At 57.9% G+C, this 20,995-nt stretch overlaps 1 protein-coding gene and 1 pseudogene across 1 annotated transcript; one reads left to right on the top strand and one right to left on the bottom strand.

Moving 5' to 3' along the window:
- The first annotated feature begins 3,925 nt into the window (after positions 1 to 3,925).
- LOC101176036 lies at positions 3,926 to 4,628 on the top strand (annotated as a pseudogene).
- A 2,797-nt stretch (positions 4,629 to 7,425) lies between these two features.
- CCND1 (cyclin D1) lies at positions 7,426 to 20,782 on the bottom strand. The gene is made up of 5 exons (XM_003278020.4): positions 20,364 to 20,782; positions 18,615 to 18,830; positions 17,870 to 18,029; positions 13,718 to 13,866; positions 7,426 to 10,748 (listed from the first exon to the last, which is right to left on the bottom strand). The coding sequence occupies exons 1-5, from the start codon at positions 20,559 to 20,561 to the stop codon at positions 10,584 to 10,586; spliced, it is 888 nt and encodes a 295-aa protein (XP_003278068.1). The 5' UTR covers positions 20,562 to 20,782; the 3' UTR covers positions 7,426 to 10,583.
- Positions 20,783 to 20,995: the final 213 nt, after the last annotated feature.

The following is a 20,995-nucleotide window of genomic DNA, read 5'->3' as shown; positions in this document are numbered from 1 at the left end:
GGGACACCCCTGGCACTTTGGGAGCCCAGGGGAGGGGAGGGAATGAGAAGGTGGGCAAAGGAGGAGATGACCTCCATACTGAGCTTTGCGAGCGTTCATCTGGCCTCACAACACCGCAGAGGTGTCTCTCCCACTGTACCTGAAAACACCAATGCAATCTGGAGATACCAAAAAGTGTCGTGAACATGCAAGTTTATCCTAATTCTCACAGTTATTCTGGTCTTTAATGAATCAAATGAGGAACTGGTTTGTGACTCAGGAAACTGAAGTCACAGAGTTCTTATGATCTGAGAAAAATGGGTCAGTATGTTTGGTGCTTCAAAGGACACGGGGCCTGCAGGCGAGGAGCCAGGCCTCAAGGGTTCAGTGAGTTGTCCAAGCCAGCGTGACGAAGGGTTCCACTGGGACCTCTTAGATTAACTTCCAAGAAGGAAAGTCATTCCTTGCTCATACACTTTTCATAACTCTCCCTGGCTGGTAAACTCAGGTGGCATCGAGGCCTTGGCGTCTACCCCTTGGTGACACCCCCATCAGGATAGTGCCTTGGCTGTGTCTCCCTGGCATCCTTTACCAGAGCAGCTGGGCCTTGGGTTGCAGGGATGGAAGCCTTTATCTCGGGCGATACCTGAACGTGGAGTATGTGATGCTTGCTGAGCTAGAGGCTCATGGATTGATGTCCCTCTGCTGGTTCTAGTGAGTATGTGCCCCTAAAATTTGAGGGGACTGTGGAGCCTGCTTCCAGGCTTTAAGAGTCCAAGTCTGTTGCAAATTGAATTGTATCCGCAAAAAGAAACATTGAAGTCCTAGCCTCTGGTACCTGTGACTTTATTTGGAAATAGGAAATAGGGTCTTTGTAGATTTTTTTAAGATGTAAATTGGGCCAGGCGCAGTGGCTCACGCCTGTAATCCCAGCACTTTGGGAGGCCGAGGTGGGTGGATCACAAAGTCAGGAGTTCAAGACCAGCCTGGCCAACACAGTGAAACCCTGTCTCTACTAAAAATATAATAATAAAAAAATTAGCCAGGCATGATGGCAGTGACTGTATTTCCCAGCTACTCAGGAGGCTGAGTGAGGCAGGAGAATCACTTAAACCCGGGAGGTGGAGATTGCAGTGAGACAAGATTGCGTCACTGCACTCCAGCTCAGGCAACAGAGCAAGACTTTGTCTCAAAAAAAAAATGTAAGTTAAGGTGAGGTCATACTAGAGTAGCATGGCCCCTTTGTCCAATATGACTGGTGTCCTTTTAAGGAGAGGGGAGCCGGCGGCACAGAGGAGAGACTGCCACGTGAAGACATGGGGCCGATGGCCCTGTGAGGATGGAGGCTGAGTTTGGAGCTGAGCATGGACCAGCTGAGAAGAGCCGAAGGTCACCCGAAACCACCAGAAGCTGGGAGAGAGCAGGCACTGCAGACACTGCTGGCCTCTGGAACTGTGAGAGAAATGTTGGTTGTTTTAAGCTACTGAGTTTGTGAAAATTCATTACAGCAGCCACAGAAAACTACAAGGCCCCTCTCCCTGCCTGGGCTTTGTTTGCTGGTCTGGAGGGTAAGGGTGCCGGCCACACCATCCAGACACTTCCAGCCTTGCTCGTGGGGCCTCCTCAGGGATTTGCCTGGACTCCCCCCGGTCTCAGCCGCCACTGAGGGCAAGTGGGAGCCACCGCTGGGCTCGTGTTTCCCTGCTGGGAATCCTAAGGAAGAGGGGGAAGCATTCTTTTTCAGAAGCCCCAGAAAATGTCTCCTCAAGACTCAATGGCTCTATTTGATTTCTCACCCATCCATTAACTTGCTGCTCTTCTGGTGGGTGAGGATGTGCAGTTGGGTTTCAGTCATAAGACCTGGCCTGGAGCTGGGGATGGGGTCGGTCCCACTCAAACCACAGATCTGGGAATGGTGGTTCCCCTGGAGCAAAATCTGGGTGCTGTCAACAGCAGGAGGGGGCATCCGTGGTGGCAAGAAAACCCAGAGCTGTCTACTTAATGGGCCAAAGGAGGGAAGTAAGATCGGCTTTGGTGCCACCACCCAGGCGGCCACCGTGGCATGGGGGCCTGTGCTTCCAGACCTGGGCGGTGCGTGGAATGGTGATGGTGATTATGTGGAAGCGCCGAGGGGATGATGGCGTTCCCTGAGTGATCGCTGTACCCCAAGCTCGGTGCTCAGCAGTGCTCCACACACATTGAGCCATTGAATCCTCAGCATCCCAGAAAGAATTCAGTTATTGGACAGAGATTTATGGAGCCCCTATTCTGTGCTTGTCATTGTCGTGGGTAGGAGATGGAGACGACTCCCCATCATGGGCTGTGTTCTCGCAGGCTTTACCCATGTTACAGGTGTGAACATTGAGGCCCAGAGAAATGAGGCCACAGAGCTGGAAAGTTGCAGATCTGAGATCCAACCCCAGGGCCTTTTACTCCAAAACGTGTGCTGAATGGGTGTCTATACATGCTGGTGAGTTTTCTTTTTAAACAGCTGATCACCCTCAGATGTCCACTGCCGGCCTGTTTGGCTGCCCTTCTCCAGGCCAGCAGCCAAGACACAGTGCCACCTGCAGGGGCGACCAACTGGGAGCCTCGAAACAGGTGGAGCTGGCGAAGCAGGGCCCTGAGCTGTGTGCGTGGGGCCTGGCTGCAAATGGCCCAGTGAAGGCTCTGTGCATTTCCATTTTTGAAGCTTGAGCCCTTTCTTCTCCATGAGGCTGACCCACCAGGCTGGCTTGGTCGCACACTAGCTGTACGGTCCTGGCTCAGTTACTTTACCTCTCTGGGCCTCGGTTTACTCATCTACAACAGGGGTCGGCAAACTACCACCCTCAGCCCGAATCCAGTCTGCCGCCTATTTTTGTAAATAAAGCTTTATTGGCACACAGCCATGCTCACTCATTCACAGAGCGGCTGCAGCTGCTTTTGCACGGGGCAAGAGACCCTGTGGCCCGCAAAGCCTGAAACCTCTCTCTGTGGCCCTTTCCAGAAAACCTGACAATCCCTGACCTAGCAGATGGGATGATTGTGTGTGGGAGAGCGTAGGCTCTGGGAAGGCAGGGCTATGTCTGTGGCTGACACCAAAGTGTCCCCTCCCTGTCACCAACCCATGGGGTCGTTGCAAGACTCGGAGAGAAACTGTGTTCGGTGTTGAGCACAAGGCATATAGTGCGTGCTCAGTAACCTCCAGCTGCGGTTCCTCCCGTGATTAAACAAAGGCAAGGAGGACTGCCCCGACAGGCTCAGAGGGCCCGGGGTCTGGAATAGGAGCTGATCCTCGGGTTAGACCACTCAGCTCTTAAAGTGGCTGCCGGTTGCGAGGCTTGTCTCAGCTGCCGCTAGGTGCAAATTAAAAGGATTAATGGACACCGCCGTCTTTGAAAGGCTCAAGGCCCACCGAAGCCCCTTCAGCAGAGGGCTCTGCATTCTCTCTTCCCCAGTCCTCCTTGTGTGCCCTCGTGAGTGGCGGTGACAATGCTCCCGGATGTGGGCCCCAAGGCCAGCGGCCCTGGAGCTGCCCGCCCACCCGTCCGCCGGCTATTGTCTGCTCCGGCCTGGCGGTGTGGCGCTGGGCTTGTGGGGCCCTGGCGGGCAGGGGACTGTGGGAACGGATTAGAGGTCCTGGGCTTGCTTTCCTCGTCTTGCATAAACTCTTGATCAAAGACATTCCTGGGATGACAGAGCCCTGTGAGCTGCAAGGCTGGCCCAGCGTGCGGGACGCACACCCCACGCTGCAGCCCCTGCACAGGCCTGCCCTTGCTGGCCCTTGCTGGCCCTGGCTGCAGCGCTGACTTTGGGGACTAGCCTTATGGTGGGACTGGTGATGGAGCGGGTGCCAGGAGGCAACACAGCCTTCCCCACCAGATTCAGAGGCCAGGCCCCCAATGCTGGGCAGAGCGAGGTTGTGACTCTGCTTCCTGGGGTGCTTCAAGGAGGGTCATGCCGCATGCAGGGTAGCCGGAGGGATTGCCGGATGCATGCCACTGCCGCTGGGCCTGGCTTCTCTGGACTCCCACGGGCGCTGCCCCACCCTTTGCACAGCCCTACCCACTGCTATCCCACAAGCGCGGTCCGAAGTCCACGTGCCTGCTCTGCCCAGCCTCCTTCCTCTGTCCCCTCAGGGCCTTTCACTCCTCGTGACAACTCTAGGTACTGTCTGGACTCCTGGGGAACCCCCGACCCTTCCAGCCATGGAGTCAGCTCCCGGCACGCGGGTCAGGCTGGACCCATGGCTCTGCAACTCAGCCCAGCAGCTTGGGGCTGCCCTGTAGGAGCTGACACAACCTCCCTTCCATTCGGCCCCCTTCCTAGGACCCACTGTGTGCCAGGGTGGGGAGACGGAGGCAGAGAGGAATCTGGGAGATTTCCGTCCTGGAGGGGCTCAGCCAGAGCAGGAAGGTGCCCAGGCATGACAATCCCGGACTCCCAGCACCGCCTGCTTGGTGTGGGGTGGGGAAGCCTTCAAAGAGCCCATCCTCACAGTAAGAGCAGAGATGAAGGTTCCTGTGAACCGAGGCAGTGGGCCAAGCACAGAACAGGAAGCTTGATGCAGTCTGGTGTGTCAGGAGCTCCTGGGCAGACATTGAGCTTATTGGGGTCAAGGCTGGGGAGAGATGGGGCTGAGTCCCAGGGACCTTGGACGGAGCTGAAGGGAGATAGGAAGGCCGGGGGTTGGAGGCAGAGGATGAAGAATGGATGAGGACTGTCTGGCTGCAGGGAGATGGGCCAGGAGGCAGGGCAGGGCCCCTCATGAGCGGGTAGGGGTGGGGGGGGCGCGTGAGAACAGGCTTCTGCGAAGGGGCTGCAGGGAGAGCTGACTGCGGAAGGCTTTGTCTCTGAAGTTCCTCAAAGGTCAGTTTTTACTGTCACCCTCTGGGCAGCACAGATACTCCAACAAGGGACGAGGTCTTCACTGAATCCCAGGAGGGGTTGCAGGCACAGAGGTGATGTCAGTGGAGTTTGAGAGTTGGGAACAAGGGCCTAGAGTGGCCAGACGATGCCTTTGATATGGTTTGGCTGTGTCCCCACCCAAATCTCATCTTGAATTGTAGCTCCCATAATTCCCACATGTTGTGGGAGGGACCCAGTGGGAGGTGATTGAATCATGGGGCGGCTTCCCCCATACTGTTCCCATGGTATGAACAAGTCTCAGGAGAGCTGATGGTTTTATAGGGGTTTCCCCTTTCACTTGGCTTTCATTCTCTCTTGCCTGCTGCCATGGAAGATGGGCCTTTCGCCTTCTGCCGTGATTGTGAGGCCTCTCCAGCTACGTAGAACTGTGAGTCTATCAAACCTCTTTTTCTTTATAAATTACCCAGTCTCAGGTATGTCTTAGTTAGCAGTGTGAAAACGGACTAATACAGCCTTGGAGCTCGTGGCATAACCACGATGTATAGACCCACCCATCACTGGGGGGTGTACAGACCCCCCCATCGTGGCACAGCCGGGGGTGAGGGATGTACAGACACCCCCATCGTGGCACAGCCAGGGGTGAGGGATGTACAGCCTCCCCCATCGTGGCACAGCCAGGGGTGAGGGATGTACAGACACCCCCGTCGTGGCACAGCCAGGAGTGGGGTGTGTACAGACCCACCCATCACGGGATGCCACAGATGCCGAGACAGAGAGAATGGGTTGTGGGAGAGCTTGCAACTGCTTCACTCTGGGCCCAAGCCCTCTCTACACACTTGGCTGTGAACCCACCTGACCCACTCAGGGCACCTGCCCTGCCCTGCCAGCCTACATGAGCCCCGCGCTTGGCTGCATCTCTCCCAGTAGATGCGTCGCTGCCTTTTGGCTCTGCCAGACCTATCAGCCTACACATCCGTCTTTCATCTTAAAAAAAACTTCCAAACACTAAAGTAGATCCCTAGACCCATGTGCTCCTCTCCCTGCGTGGCAAAGTGGCTCTCCAGCTTCTTCCCCACATCCTTGCTCAAACCTAACAGGATCCGGTGGCTACCTTGCCTGCTCTGTGAAACAACCAAAGGTGCCCTGTGTGATGGTCGGAGCTCTCTGCACAGGCCTCCTGCTACACCCATGTGCTCTCAGGGGATGAATGTAAACCCAGCTGCAGGCCAGGGGTGGGGACATGGCTTCCCTAGGACCAGCCCTGACACAGGACCTGGCCCTTGCCTGGAACTGGACAGCTGCAATGGTGCAGACCTGGTCCCTGCCTTCAGAGTAATTTGCCCAAGGAGCAAGGAGGAGGTGGGCCTTGTAAGTCACCCAAGTGGCCACAGTGTCACCTCTGGCTCCGACTGTCCCTTGAGCTCTTGCTGATGTGACCTGTCAGGGGCACCCTGCAGGCTCCCCCACCCACCCAATATGGGGCTCCCTTGGGGAAGGCTCCTGGAGCCCCCACCCTCAGGAGAGAGGCTGGTGGAGACCTACAGGGGCCAAGTGTTTCCCTCCACACCCCACCTTCCTCCCAGGGCAGGCGCCTGTGGAGCCAGCACACGGACCACCCCAGCCCCACTGTGAGTCCTGGGAGAAGTGCTCTAAAAGGCAAGAAGGGTAGACAGCAGGTGCTTCATAAAGGCCACGGAGATTCGACCTGCAGCTGACAAGTAGCACCCATCGGTGGTGTGGGACCCAAGCTTCCACTTAGCTTGGGATGAGGACAAACCAACCTCACAGATGGGTTCAGGAGCAGTGACCAAGGTCTGCGGACACCTTCCCAGGGCCCTCCCGCTACCCACCTCCACCCCGGGGTTTGAAGTTAAGTCCAGTCATGTGCACCTGAAATCCAGAGGTGGGCGCCACGGGTGTCCTATAAGGTGGCCTCCAGATCCCCACGATCCCAGTGAAAGGCCACCCCGGATCATGGCCCTGACACGGTGCTTTGCTCTCCTGGAGCCTGGCGTTGCCAAAGGACCATGATTCATCCAGAGCAAACAGCAGTTTGCGCCAGAAGAGGGTTAACGAATGCCGGCTTTATTTATTTTCCTATCTGCAAATAACCTAGGAAGACAAACTGGTGGGGCAAGCGAGGGGCGGAAGATGTTCCTGATCAATGGGCACCGCTCACGTCACCCAGGCTGGAGCTGTTGTCTCGCGTGGTTAGAAGTGGGCTCACCTAGCCAGGCAGCCTGCAAACTATTCTCTGGAGCCTCCCGGGACAGGACACCACTTCCCACCTCACACACCTGTGCTGAGGGCTTTCTCCCAGTTGTGAGGGGTGTGCCTGCTCCTGGCTGGATTTTGTCCCCACCCCACCCCTGGGGATGTGGCAGTGTCAGGAGACATTCTTGGTTGTCACAGTGGGTGGCGTGACTGTCATCCCGTGGGTGGAGGTCAAGATGCTGCTGAACTTCCCACAGCGCACAGGACAGGCTGCGGCCTCCCACATCTGACGAGCCTGCCACCCTGCCCTGGTTCTAGGGCACCAGGACACACGTCCCTGGCTCACGGCCAGCCCAGGAAGCAAAGAGTCAGGCACCACGCTGGGGTTTTACCAGTTTTATTTCTAGACTTTCATGTTTGTCTTTTTGTCTTCTGCTGGAAACATGCCGGTTACATGTTGGTGCTGGGAAGCGCCACGGTGCAACCAGAAACGCACAGACCCAGCCGCCCGCCGCCCAGACCCTCAGACTTGCCCATCACAGGACAGATTCCGCTGTGCCCCGTGCACTTGCCACCAGCCTTTGGCCTCTCGATACACACAACATCCAGGACTTGTGCCCTTGCCCCATCACGACAGACAAAGCGTCCCTCAAGGCCCCCGCGTGGTTCAGACAGACGCCGCAGCCAGGACGGTTGAGGTAAGCGTGAGCCGTGTTCTGGAGGGGTGGAGTGGGATGGGCCTGTGCCCAAGATGGCCTCTGAGCACAGGATGACCCTGCCAGGGCAGGGGCCCGGCCACGTGGGCCCGCAGCGGGGTACAAATTCTTTTGGTTCGGCAGCTTGCTAGGTGACCCGGGCACACAGCACTGTGAGCTGGCTTCATTGAGATTTGGAGTCTCTTTAAATTAGCATTATGCTGTAATTAACAAAACAATAACAAACAGAACACTAGTACATAACAGATTAAACATACCCAAAACTTGAACAAATTCCAGAAGCTATTCCAATCATCCCGAATGAGAGTCCTACAGGTACAGCACCGTGGTGGCGCGTAAGACACACTTGTTATAATAATAATAATAATAATTATGCAACTTCCATAGCTACACGCAAAGAATAACACAGCTGTAAAAACTACTATGATGCTACGCCCCCAATCAGATGAAGTGCCCAGCATCACAGGCGCAGGGAAGAGAAGATGGACACAGCCTGGTCTCCGGGGACACCGGCGCGGTTCTCACGCACGTGGCCTCAGGGCCGGCCCCCGCCAGCCTGTGTGGGATTGTGCCCGCATGTCTGCCCGCCGAAGCAGGCAGAACCTGCCTGCTGGGTCCACCATGGCTAAGTGAAGCATGAGGTATTGTGAAACAGGAACCTTTTTGGAATAGAGCAGTAATCACATTAAGTCAAAATTGATCACATAAAAAAAAAAAAAACTACAAAAAAGGCATCTGTAATACAATGTTCTAAGAGAAAACTGAAACTAGAACATGGCAGTATATGACATTGTAAAACAAAAAACTGATCCTCCAATAGCAGCAAACAATGTGAAAGAGATACAGAGAAGCGATGTGAGTATTTCCAAACCGTGCCTGGAAGTCAACGGTAGCAGCGCAATAAGAAAATGGAGCTGCGGCCTGTCCCCGGTGTGGGCACTGTCCCGTCCCCTCGGGAGCCTCCTCCTCACACCTCCTCCCTCCTGTCCTCCCTCACACATCAGCCTCCACACTCTTGCCACCTCCCTTCAACACTTCCTAAATAAAAATTACAAGAATTACATAGCCAAGATGTGCAAATTGTCTATTTTGTCACTAAGTTTTTTAAAGGAAGGGGCAGGGGATAAGAATATATCGGAACCGAACTTATGTCGAGTACCCTAATTTTCCTTGTGACACCCATGCCTTTCCAATCAGATGACTTTGGGAAACGCCAAACAGGCTGAATCAATGTCTTTGTGTGTTTTTTTCCTTCCAGATTGTTTTTTTCTCACCTATAAAAGGATCTATCTTTAAAAACAAACTGTATTAAATCTGCAACATCAAAGGCAGAAGGTGTGTGTGTGTGTGTGTGTGTGTATCTGTGTGTTTAAATCAAGGGGAGATTACATTTATAAATCATACTGGCCTTATGAACATCCTCTGCAATAAATACACTTTTTAGCCTTAACTATAAATTATATATTTTAGTGTTTAAAAACCTTCCGGTGTGAAACATCTAAGATAACCCTTAAAAACCACCTGTTCTCTAGGTAAACCTCTGAGGTCCCTACTTTCAAACACCAGTTGGCACCAAAGGATTCCTAAACTTCAACTTCTTTAAAGAAAAGGAAAGGAACTTATCATCCTGGCAATGTGAGAATGCAAACCTTTTTCTTCTTGACTGGCACGCAGCCTCCCGAACACCCCACCTCCACTGCCACCACAGTGGCCCGCACTTGCCTCGAAGTCCTGCTTGCACACAAGTACATGGATATTCCCAAACCATTCCATTAGAAAACTGCCCTCCCTCCACACACAACAAAAACAGCGCTATTTCCTACACCTATTGGACTGAAAGTGCTTGGAAATGGAATGGTTTTAGAATATTGAGAAGAACACAAACCAAGTAGCTGTGGGTTGAACCTGGACGTGAGCTGGCTGCAGGGCCGTTGGGTAGAAAACCAGCATCTCATAAACAGGTCACTACAAAAATAGGAAGAGTATAAAAATAGAATATATTATGTCACTATTACGTCTTCTCTTTATAGTAGCGTATCGTAGGAGTGGGACAGGTGGCCTTTCCCGACCCTGCTACGCTGGCTGGTGCCCGACAAACCTCCACTGGGGTGGTGGTCACAGGCGCAAAGGACATGCACACGGGCACACTACGCTACTGTAACCAAGAGGTGACTTCAGCCATGAATCAGGTGAAGAGGTTACACATCTACCTACGGAATATAATAACATACAATGACTTATAAAGTGACTACATGCATATGAGCAAGCAAAGTACAGAGATGCCTAGAACCACACTACAGCTGTGCTTTTCAGGAAAAGCACAAGAATACGTTTTCCTACCTAAAACCCTCTTCTACTTTAAAAATGGTTTGCTGAATTTTTCTATGTTTTTAAAATGTTTTTATGCTTTTTTTTAAACACGTAAAGGATCAAACCTAATCCTCTCCCGAGACGCCTCCTTGGTGTTAATGCCTATTCTTACAACAGAGAAACAAGTACATTAATAGAAAAACGAGTTGATTATTGGGGTATAAAATCCTCTATTGTTTGTAGCACAACCCTCCTCCCCCACCGCTCAGGGTTATGCAAATACTATTTTTTTCTCTCTTTCTTTTAAAGACAGTTTTTGGGTAATCTTTTTCTTTTGCTTAAGTCAGAGATGGAAGGGAGAAAGAGCAAAGGAAACAACAACCAACAACAAGGAGAATGAAGCTTTCCCTTCTGGTATCAAAACGCTCCGGAGAGGAGGGACTGTCAGGGGAGCACCTGGGGCCGGCTCCGCCCTCACTGGGGGTGGCGGTGGTGCCCGCCTGCCTGGCGCCTTCAGATGTCCACGTCCCGCACGTCGGTGGGTGTGCAAGCCAGGTCCACCTCCTCCTCCTCCTCTTCCTCCTCCTCGGCGGCCTTGGGGTCCATGTTCTGCTGGGCCTGGCGCAGGCTTGACTCCAGCAGGGCTTCGATCTGCTCCTGGCAGGCCCGGAGGCAGTCCTGAGAGAGACGGGATGGGGAGAGGCGGGAAGAGGGGGTCCTTAGAAGGGGCCTGCAGCGAGGGCCCCTTCCCAGGTGCCATGACCTGGAAGGCCTTTGTAAGAGCAAGACTAAGCCAAAAACTGTCCCTCAGCCCATGCTGCCTGCTCTGAACCTGAGCGAGATGTGGGAGCGGCCATCGCCTGTCAGGACACCCAGGACCAAATGCCTCCACCTCCCGCCTGGTCTCCGGAGCCACAAGACACCAGATGCTCACCCGCCCACCCTGCACACCCCCTGCCCGTCCCCATGCCCAACAGCGCCTTCACCTCCTATTCCCACTGGCCCTGCCAGCTCCCTGGGGAATTCAGTGCCATCTGATCTGGATAGGAGGCCCTTTGAACCCTGCCTTTTCAGACTTAACCTCTCCATGTGGCAGCCCTCGAGGTGAACCTGGCCTTCCATGATCAATGGCTGTCAAAGCCTTAGGCCGTGCATGACTGAGGATGAATGCTGGGTGGCCAGGGGGACGTGGACCATGGATCCCTCCCCTCCATCCTCTCCTGCTCAGGCCTGTGCCCCGGGGCCACCCATCAGCCTGGTACAGCATGCATCCACCCACTTCGGCCACAGAGGTGCTCGCCCTCAGGCAGAGTGTGACAGAAGCTCCTCGAAGCCCTGCGCCTCCACCCTCTCGGGCTCCAGACTCCCTTGGCAGCGTCCACGCCACACTGTCAGTGGGAAAGAGCAGCCGTGAAATCTGGAACCCCGCACCCAGCCAGGGGCCTCTCCTAGGCTCCGCCACGGGCAAGTCCCAGGCAGCCCGAAGCGGCTGCTTACTGCCTGGGGGCTTCTGGATGGAGAACCAGCCCCATGTGTTGGGGCTGTGTGTGTCCCAGCTGCCAGGAAGCTACACTAGGGCTTCAAGCCAAGTCTCTAGGCAGCCCAGGAAACAGACCTTCCACAAGGAGCAGGGCTGGGCCACAGCCCCACCATGTGCCGCACAGGTGCCGCTGAACTCCCAACCAGAAGGGGCTGGACAAAGGCATAGCATGACAGGCGATGACCCAGGCCAGAAGGACTTTTAGGTGGACCCTGGGGGTGGTGACATTTTAGCGCCCTGTGCCTTTATAGGGAGGGCTTTCCTCTCCCACCTTTCAGAAAAATTCTCATCATGGCAAATGAAGCTGGCCGGGCTGGCAGCACAAACAGTCCCATTGTACAGATGGGGAAACTGAGGCCAGAGGCCTGGGGTGAGATCCAAGACTCCTGACGTTCAACCTAAAACACCAGCCACCTTCAATTCTCAGCCCCAGGGGCCTGGCAGCCCCATCCAGGGATTCCTCACTTGCGGCCCGCCCCGCCCATGACCCACTCCAGGGTCACACATGCAGCTAGACTCCAGGCCCTTCCCTCATTCCTCTGGCCCCACGGCTGCCTGCAAGGCTACCCCGGTGGACAAAGCTGTTCTCCCACAGCCAGAAGCTCCAAGGAGGCAGCACGCTCCTCCGCGAAAAGTCACTGGTGTGCGGCACTGTGCACGCGATTCACACAGATGGACATTCCACCCACCAAAGAAAATTCTAGAACATGCCCTAGAAAATGCAGGGGCCTCTGCTGTGGACGGTTTTTCTGAGTCTGGGCTCGGCTACGTTGGTCACTAGCTGATCAGGCAGAGTGGACTCCGCCTCGGGTAACTTCACCCCGTGTGTCAGCTCTGAGGCGTGTGCCTCGGAGATCTAGTTAAGATGGTCTCTACTCAGATAAGGGCCAGTGCCCGACTTCCCACAACTGCCTGAAGACAGCAACATCCCAGGGCAGACAGACACCCCTGGCGGGGAAGCGGTTTTCACTCAGGGCGTGGAGTTTGAAATGAAAAGTGCAGATGCGAGTTTCATTTTGACGGAGGGGCTTTCTCTTCGCTGGGCTTCTGGAGGCCTCAATGGTGTTTCTGAGCCATTTTCCTGAGAGAGCTGCAGGCTGCTGGCCTCCACCCTACAGCGGATGAGGACACCTCACCACCCCCAAAGGATAACACGGGGCAGGGTGCAAGGGAGGCCATGGCCGAGAACACAGAAGGGAGGCCCCTGCCAACTTCAGTGTCCCGCAGCAAAAATGCTTCTTCCTCTTCTGAGACACACATGGGCTGGGCAGCCGCTACTCCTGGTGTCCCCGGGACAGAGGCACCACTAGGCAGGGGACAGGCAGGTGGACCCTAGTTAGCATCTGCTGAGACCCATGCGGAGTCCCTGGGAGGCCCGACGGCAGACCACCAAGAGGCGGCCCAGGCCAGAGCCAAAACGGGCCTCGCAGGCCCACCCTGCCCCAAGCTGGGGTCAGGCGGTCACTCCCTCACACACCGCGGGGCCGGCGGCTGACCCGGCCACCTCTCTGGTCTAATTTGGTAAATGCCACAAACCCTTTTGATTGTCATTTTAATTCTTTCTTTAAGAAAAGAATCGGGAATAAAACAATGGCATTTTTAAGAAGAAAGACAGTCATCCCAGGGTTTTAACAGCAGCAGCCTCTCAAAGAGGCCGTAAACAACAAGGCTGTCTCTATCCGCCTGTTGTCCGGTGTCTCGGACCTCACAGGAGCCCTTTTCAAGCATCTATTTATTGGCCACGCACATTGTGGCCCAAACAAAGCTCGCCTGGGCCTAACCCCACACACCATCACCACACGGACCATTGGCTGGGGCCGCCTGGGGCCTCCGCCTCAGACGCTTTGCCCAGAAAGGCTCTACGGCTCCTGGAAGCCCCAGGGGACGTGAGAAGCCTGTGAGGACGTCCCGGCCGGTCAGCGAGTTCTAGGAGCAGTGGAAGAAGCCGGCGCCCTGTCAGTCCGTGGCTCGGGGTACGAGGGGCCCAGCCCCAGCCCCAACCTTGTCACCCTTGGGGGCCTTGGCACCAGCCTCGGCATTTCCACGGCACTAGGTGTCTCCCCCCGTAAGCCCCGGCAAGGCTGCCTGGGACATCACCCTCACTTACCGGGTCACACTTGATCACTCTGGAGAGGAAGCGTGTGAGGCGGTAGTAGGACAGGAAGTTGTTGGGGCTCCTCAGGTTCAGGCCTTGCACTGCGGCCACCACACTCCCCGCTGCCACCATGGAGGGCGGATTGGAAATGAACTTCACATCTGAGGCAGAAGGAGAGAGGGAAGGAGGCTGTGAGCAGGGGACCCTCTCACAGGATCTGGGCATCCCTGCGTGCTGGCTCCGAGCAAGCAGCCCGGCCTGAAGGGAACCACTCAGTATCTGTGGCTCCACATCCAGGCCCTCCCCAGCCTCCAGCCATCCCTGGGCACTAGGAGAGCAGGAGCCTGGCCCGGGGACCCTCCTGGAACGTCAGCCCCACTGTTGACTCAAACATAACCAAGCAAAGAGAAAGCCACGGGAAGACACAGGACAGGTGACAGGGACATCACTGCCTTCTCATCCTTTTGGCACCTTGAGCCTTGTGAATGTTATCACTTATTCACAAAAACAAAATTAGATGAAGCAAATATGAGGACGTAGAGATGTCGCTTCTATGACCCTAACCCTAACCCAAGTACCTGCCACCCCCAGCAGCAGGGATTGGAGACAAGTCATATTCTGAAGGGACATCGCATAGATGACGCCTAGGCCTCCACCCAGGCCAGGCCATGAGGCTGCAGGGTACTGATGAAGCCATTCCCCGCGTCCCTTGAGGGGCAAGCCCTGGCCGGCAGCCTTCAGGGCGGCTGTGATGGTATGGCTGCGGCTCAGGCCCTGGTGCCAGGAGAGCCTGGCTTGGCTCACTCGGGAAGGAAGAGCTGTTCCAGCAATCCATACCCCTTACCATGGGACCATGACTGTCACAGTGACCTTCAGAGCACAGACCAAGTACACCCCAACTCCACCTGGGCCCTCTACTCACAACTCTCCTATTTCTGGCCGATGACAAAAACACTTTTCTGGGCCGTCTGATGTAGCCCAACAATTCCAGCAACTTCCCAAGTAAGGGAAGAGGTGTGGGGTTCCTAGCACCAGTCACCATGGGACACCTCTGGAGGACTGGGCCAGGAGCCGGGCCCCAAGAGGGAGCAGCTTTCCCAAGAAGTCACCAGTCCCCTCACCCGGGGCTTCCTGGGGACTGTCCTGCACATCTGGGCCCACTTCCAAGAGGGACACCAATCTAGGGCGGCCCATCAGCCTTTGTCGTCTGCACAAAACTCCCTCTGGTCACTGTCAGATACTGGGGCTCGTCCACCTGCCAGGCTGCAGTAGCGGGCGTCTCAGTGCCTCCGCGACTGACCTCCTAGACAAACAGCAGACCGGCTCTTTCCATAGAGAGCCTCGCCACCAATTATGTCCCGGTTTGTGGCGGGGAATGCCAGCCTCCCCTCCTCAGGGCAGTCATGCACCTACCGTGGACAGGTGGGCCAGCGGGGGATGTGCCGCTCGGCCTGGCCCCCACCCCAGCGGAGCCTGGGGGCAGCCTTTTGTCACACCCACGAGGAATTCTGCACAGGAACCAGGGGCCCTGGCCTGGGAGCCGGACGTCGGCAGGGATGAGTGTGGCATCTTTGTCGGCCCCATCGCCTCATCTCGCGCCACTGAGCGCCGGGGAACAAGGGGGGTCGGGGGAGCTGAATGGGAGCCGACCCAGGCACAAAGGGAGAGGGGCCCCCACGGGCCGCCAGGGGTGCGGCAGCCCATCCGAGACTTCATCCCGATAGAATAAACAACTTCGGCCTTGTTAAAGAGAGAGGGGCGCCGGCGAGGGGCTGGGAAGAAAGGCAGCCACCCTGAAGGGGAGACAAAGCCGGCTGCTGGGCGCCGTAACAACTTAGAAAAAGAAATCCTTAACGAGCCGAACCACCTCTTTTCCCCTTTAAATGGGAGCAGTTCCACCCAGTCTGAGAGCCGGGAGCCATGAATGAAAACCTTTTCATTGAGGCAAATCAGAACCGCACACAGAAACCGCTTCTGCAGGGAGCAACAGACAGGTTCTAGCTGGCCCCGCACCTTGTGCTCCCCCCGTCTCCAGGGGCACACGCAGAGCAGAGTCACTGGGGCCGCGTTGTTTCAGAAGCTCATGTCCCCACCAGAGTGTGTGGTGCTGTCTGTGTTTAGATTAGGAGCCACCCAGAATTAGACACCAAAGCTCCAGGATTTGACCCTATCCGCTGCCTGGTTGTAAAGGGAAGTGACAGCTGTCCTGGAAGCTCCGCGGCACTGGACGTTCCTCACCTGGCCTCCCGCGGAGCCAAGGGCACACCTGCCCTGAAACCCCCATGCGTGAGTGTATACAGCATGTGCACACCTGCTGGGGACCTGGGGCCAGGGATGCCTGGTGCAGGGAGAACCCCCAGCATCAGCTTTAAATGTAACCCTTGCCACGTGGAGGGCAGAAACACCTTCCTAGACTCTCTCCCATGCCTCCACCTCCTTCAACCTGTTTCTGACTGTAAGCAGCCGTAAGTCACTCTTGTCTCCACAGATGTCTGGCAGGACCAAGGCACTGGCTGCTCAGTTACATTCCATGGGGTGGCCACGGGTCAGGACCTGGAGCACTTTGCAGGGGTGGGTCCCCTGGCCTCCTGCACCTCCCTCAGGGCCCACTCTGGAGTGGACTCCACAGCCACTGAGAGCACGTGCACAGCTGGGTCCCCGAGTGTCCCTCCTCCTTCACCCACTGCGGGGGGCGCCTTCGCAGACAAAGGGTGTGCAGTAGCGGGGAGGACGAGACTCTGCACCTGCCCACTGCCTCCCACCAGCACCCAGGGGTCCTGAGAGGGGAGCTCCACCGCTGGAGCCACCCTGTAGGGAGGCTGTGCAAGAACCACGCCCCACGTTCTCTCCAGGAAACTTTGCATTTCTCTGAAGCCACTTTCAGCTCCATAAAAGGCTGTCTGGAGTCTCCGGAGGCCTGTCTCCTCTGAGGAGCACCAGCCAGAGAATATGCCTCCCTGTCTGCCGCATGCCCCCCACCCCAGACCCATCCAGGCTCGACGACATCCTTGGCATCTTCATCTGCCCACTTTGGGGACTCACTTGGAAACATGTGGGGAGGGGTTCATGTCCCAAGCAGGTGGAGGAGGTGGGGGAGGCCTCATGCCTAAACCAGAAATCATTCTGAATACCGGCTGCGGGCTACCGGTGTCAGAAGGGAGCAATGAGGTAGGCTTGGGGGGCTCTACCCTCTGGGGATGGGAGAAGATGCTACTGCCTCTTTGATGCCCCTGGGCCTTGTGGCCTAGGTCACCCAGAGTGAGCCCCCAAACAGATGTGACGACTGAGGCTTGACCAAAGGTGGGCCACAGCAGAGCTGGGTGGGATGGGGGCATGACCCCCCATGAGGGTAACCAGGCCTCCTGGGCCAGGGAAGGAGGCGGTCACAATGGGGTCAGAGGCAGGGCTGGGGACAGCAGGAGGTGGCACCCTGTGTATGTGTGTGTCTGTCCCCACTGGGTTCTGGGGCCAAGGCCATGTCAGGGAGGAGCCTCTGGGGCCATGCCAGGGGAAGTGAGGACTGGGTGCTTCTGCTGCCCACAGTGGCGGCCCAAGCTGAGACTGCTGTGAAGCGCCCCCCCAGGGCTTAGCTGAGCCTGGCTGGCTGGCAGCACCCCTGGCAGGGCCTCAGGCAGCAGAGCTCCTCTGCTGGACACCCCTGCACTCAGCTGCCCAGAGCACGTGGTGCAGGCAGGCCACAGCTCTCCCCGCCCCTGGAGGCGCCTCTGGCAGGTGGCCCAGCCTGGGAGAGGCCAGGAGGGGGCCCCTGCAGCTCAGGCTCCTTAAGGACACAAGAAGGGCTGGAGGTGGGTGGAGAAAGGAGGCGGCCCTGTGGCCAAGGTAAACCCCTTTCAGCATGGAGTGGCCACAGGCTGCCTGGCCTGAAGGATGAGGCCAGAGCAGCGGGACACAGGCAGGCTGAGCTGTCCACACCAATGCCCAAGGTACTGCATGGTGGCCGTGAGGGAGCAAATCCCCCTCCATCCAGCGCAACAAACAATCCAGGGCCTCTGCTCACCAGAGCTGGAAGAGCGCTTTCCAGCGCAGGAGGGGGCCTGGGGACATCTTCCCAGACAGCACCCAGGTGGAGAGCAAGAAGCCGGCCAGGGTCACCTAAGGAGCCGGCTCTCAAGGGGAGGCCGGGGGCTGCCGGGCCTGCCCTACCTGTGGCACAGAGGGCAACGAAGGTCTGCGCGTGTTTGCGGATGATCTGTTTGTTCTCCTCCGCCTCTGGCATTTTGGAGAGGAAGTGTTCAATGAAATCGTGCGGGGTCATGGCGGCCAGGTTCCACTTGAGCTTGTTCACCAGTAGCAGCTCCATTTGCTGCGAACACAGGGTGAGCGGCCATCAGGGGAGGTGCGGGCCGGCCCGGGAGCGCGGGGAAGCCGGCAGCACGGGGGCGCCGGCAGCACGGGGGCCAGGCCACGCCGCACCTCCGGCTCAGAGCACTGGCCCCTGCGTCTCGTGCGGTCCTGGAGGTTGGAGGGGAGGGCTGGCGAATGCTGGGGGGTCAAGGGAGCTGGGGCAACACGCGATCCCAGATCAAAACAGAAAAGGCGCCCGCCGCGTGAAAAGACTCTGCAAGTGGAAACAAAAAGACCTCCCACCACCTGGAACTGGAGACTCAGCGCCGAGCGCGGCGCTCCTCGTGCAGCCGCTGGAGGGCGCGCGCCGCCCACTTTTCGGCCACACCGCGGGGCGCGAAAGCGGTGGAGTCGCAGGCAAGCGCACACGGGGCGGCGGGACGGGGGCGGCCAGGATCCCGCCCGTTCCCCGGACGGGGCCGCCCTCCCTCAGAGGAGCAGATATGTCAGAGGCGGGCCGGCCGCCACCGCCTGCACCTTCCCCGGCCCCGTGGTCCTGCGTGCGGCTCGCGGGGGACTGGGGGCGGCGGGGTCCCTTGGTTACCAGCAGCTCCTCGGGCCGGATGGAGTTGTCGGTGTAGATGCACAGCTTCTCGGCCGTCAGGGGGATGGTCTCCTTCATCTTAGAGGCCACGAACATGCAAGTGGCCCCCAGCAGCTGCAGGCGGCTCTTTTTCACGGGCTCCAGCGACAGGAAGCGGTCCAGGTAGTTCATGGCCAGCGGGAAGACGTCCTCCTCGCATTTCTGCTCCTCGCAGACCTACGGAGGCACGGGGCCCGTGACCGCCGCCGCCAGGTCGCGCCGCCCCCCCGCACGCCCCCGCCCCCCCCATCGCGCTCGGCAGGGCCGCCAGGTCTGGAGGGCGCCGAGGGGTCGGGGCTGGGGGCGGCAGGAGCTTCCTGTGATGCGCCCCCTCCCCCGCGCGTCCCCAGTACCCACCCTCCCCGAAACTGAAAGGGAAAGTCCCCGCGAGGCTGGCACGGTGGGGGCGGGAGCGGGCACAGCTGGGCGGCGTGCGCGGCGGCGCGGGCTGCCGGCCCCGGGGACCCCGGCCCGCCCTGGAGCTCCGTGGTCCCTCTGACTGGGGGTCGACACCCAACTGGGGTGCGGGGCCGCGGAACGGGCCGCGGGGTTGGGCGCCGCGCCTGCGAGACACAAAGGTGGCGTCCCAGGCCGCCGCGCCGCATTTCCCCAGACGTCATCTTTTCAAAAAATATTTAAAAATATTAAAAAAATAACTAAGTGCTTAAAAAAACCCTGAAAATGACCCTCGGGCGACCCTTTACCCAGGCCGGGGGTCGGGAGTTTGTTACAGGCTCCGGGGGGAGCCCCAGGAATTCAAACTCCGGGGCCCCCCCTTCCCCCTGGGCGCGGGCGGCGTTTCCCTCTCGCAAGGGCACCACGCCGCACTTTCAAAAATTATTTTAAAATACTTGCGGGCCCCTCAGGCGCCCACCCAAGGTCTAAAAATGTGCTCCCAGGCCCCCGGCTCGCTCGGAGAAGGTCCCCCAAGCCGAGATCCCTGCAGACGGGGATCAAGCCCTGGCGTCTTGGGGGCCACGCGACCTTGCAGCTCGCCGTGCTCTCCGGCCCAGGCTGCCCGTTCGGGGCGCCCCGGGACTCGCTGCTTGAACAAAGCCCCCCACTTCCCGAGCGGGGTCTCCCCAAAACTACCCTTGCCGCGTCCCTGCGCCCCTCCCGCGGGCTCCCGGCGGCCGCGCGGCCCCTAGCTGCGGCCCCAGCGCCCGGCGGCCGCTCCCCGCCCCCACCCTGCCCCCAATTATTAATAAACACTTTTGCTTTGCAATAAAAGAGCAAAGATGGCGCATAATACTGGCACGAGCGGCCCTTGCATACGTGTCCATGGATATTAATTTAAAAATCAAATCTATGCCCCCTCCCCCCGGAGTTGGCGGCTCCCGGCCGCAGCGGCCGGGAGAGGAGGCGCAGCCGGGCTGGGGCGCAGGCGGGGGGCACAAGGCGCACCCAGCCTGCCAGCCCGCACCCTCGGGCCCATTGGGGTGCCCCTGGCACTGGCTTCTCCCGAAGGCACCACTCCCCGACCCCCTTCTCCCCTCCCACGAAACGCAACTTCTAGCACCCCCACCCCCACCCCTTCCTCCTTCAGAAAATACCCACAATTTTTATTTTGAAAATACGGATCCCTAGCAACACCACGGCAAACTTCAAAGTTCTAGCAGGAGAGAAGGGAGGGGGGTGAGGAGCAAAGAAACGTGGGTCTGGGCAACAAGTTGCAGGGAAGTCTTAAGAGAGCCGCCCGAAGCCCCGCACCTCCAGCATCCAGGTGGCGACGATCTTCCGCATGGACGGCAGGACCTCCTTCTGCACACATTTGAAGTAGGACACCGAGGGCGCGCAGGTCTCCTCCGCCTTCAGCATGGCCCGCAGCACCCGGTCGTTGAGGAGGTTGGCATCGGGGTACGCGCGGCGGATGGTTTCCACTTCGCAGCACAGGAGCTGGTGTTCCATGGTTGGGGCTCTTCCTGGGCAGCTGGGGAGGGCTGTGGGTCCGGGCTGGGTCCGCGCTCGGCTCTCGCTTCTGCTGCCCCGCGCTCCCTCGCGCTCTTCTGCCCCTCGCCGGAGCGTGCGGACTCTGCTGCTCGCTGCTACTGCGCCGACAGCCCTCTGGAGGCTCCAGGACTTTGCAACTTCAACAAAACTCCCCTGTAGTCCGTGTGACGTTACTGTTGTTAAGCAGAGATCAAAGCCGGGCAGAGAATGGGAGCGGGAGGGGGGCGGGGGCGGGAGCAGGGGGAGGGGGCGCGGGCGCCAAACGCCGGGAGCAGCGAGGGGCAGAGCCCAAAAGCCATCCCTGAGGCGCCGCGCCTGCCCTGCGGCGGAGTTGCCCCTGTAGTCCGGTTTTCATAGAAATGCAAATCAACCCGCTGCAGCCTTTCTCCCCG

The sequence above is a fragment of the Nomascus leucogenys genome, chromosome 4, assembly GCF_006542625.1.
Source record: "Nomascus leucogenys isolate Asia chromosome 4, Asia_NLE_v1, whole genome shotgun sequence".
In the NCBI taxonomy this organism is placed as follows: domain Eukaryota; kingdom Metazoa; phylum Chordata; class Mammalia; order Primates; family Hylobatidae; genus Nomascus; species Nomascus leucogenys.
This window is presented reverse-complemented; position numbering and strand designations above follow the sequence as displayed.

What these genes read in the sequence shown, in the direction of transcription:
- CCND1 (XM_003278020.4), bottom strand. Translation starts at nt 20,561, where the DNA reads ATGGAACACCAGCTCCTGTGCTGCGAAGTGGAAACCATCCGCCGCGCG. An exon ending in TCCGGCCCGAGGAGCTGCTG is followed by an intron (nt 18,030 to 18,614) that starts GTAACCAAGGGA and finishes CTGTGTTCGCAG; the next exon opens with CAAATGGAGCTGCTACTGGT. An exon ending in CGTTGCCCTCTGTGCCACAG is followed by an intron (nt 13,867 to 17,869) that starts GTAGGGCAGGCC and finishes CTTCTGCCTCAG; the next exon opens with ATGTGAAGTTCATTTCCAAT.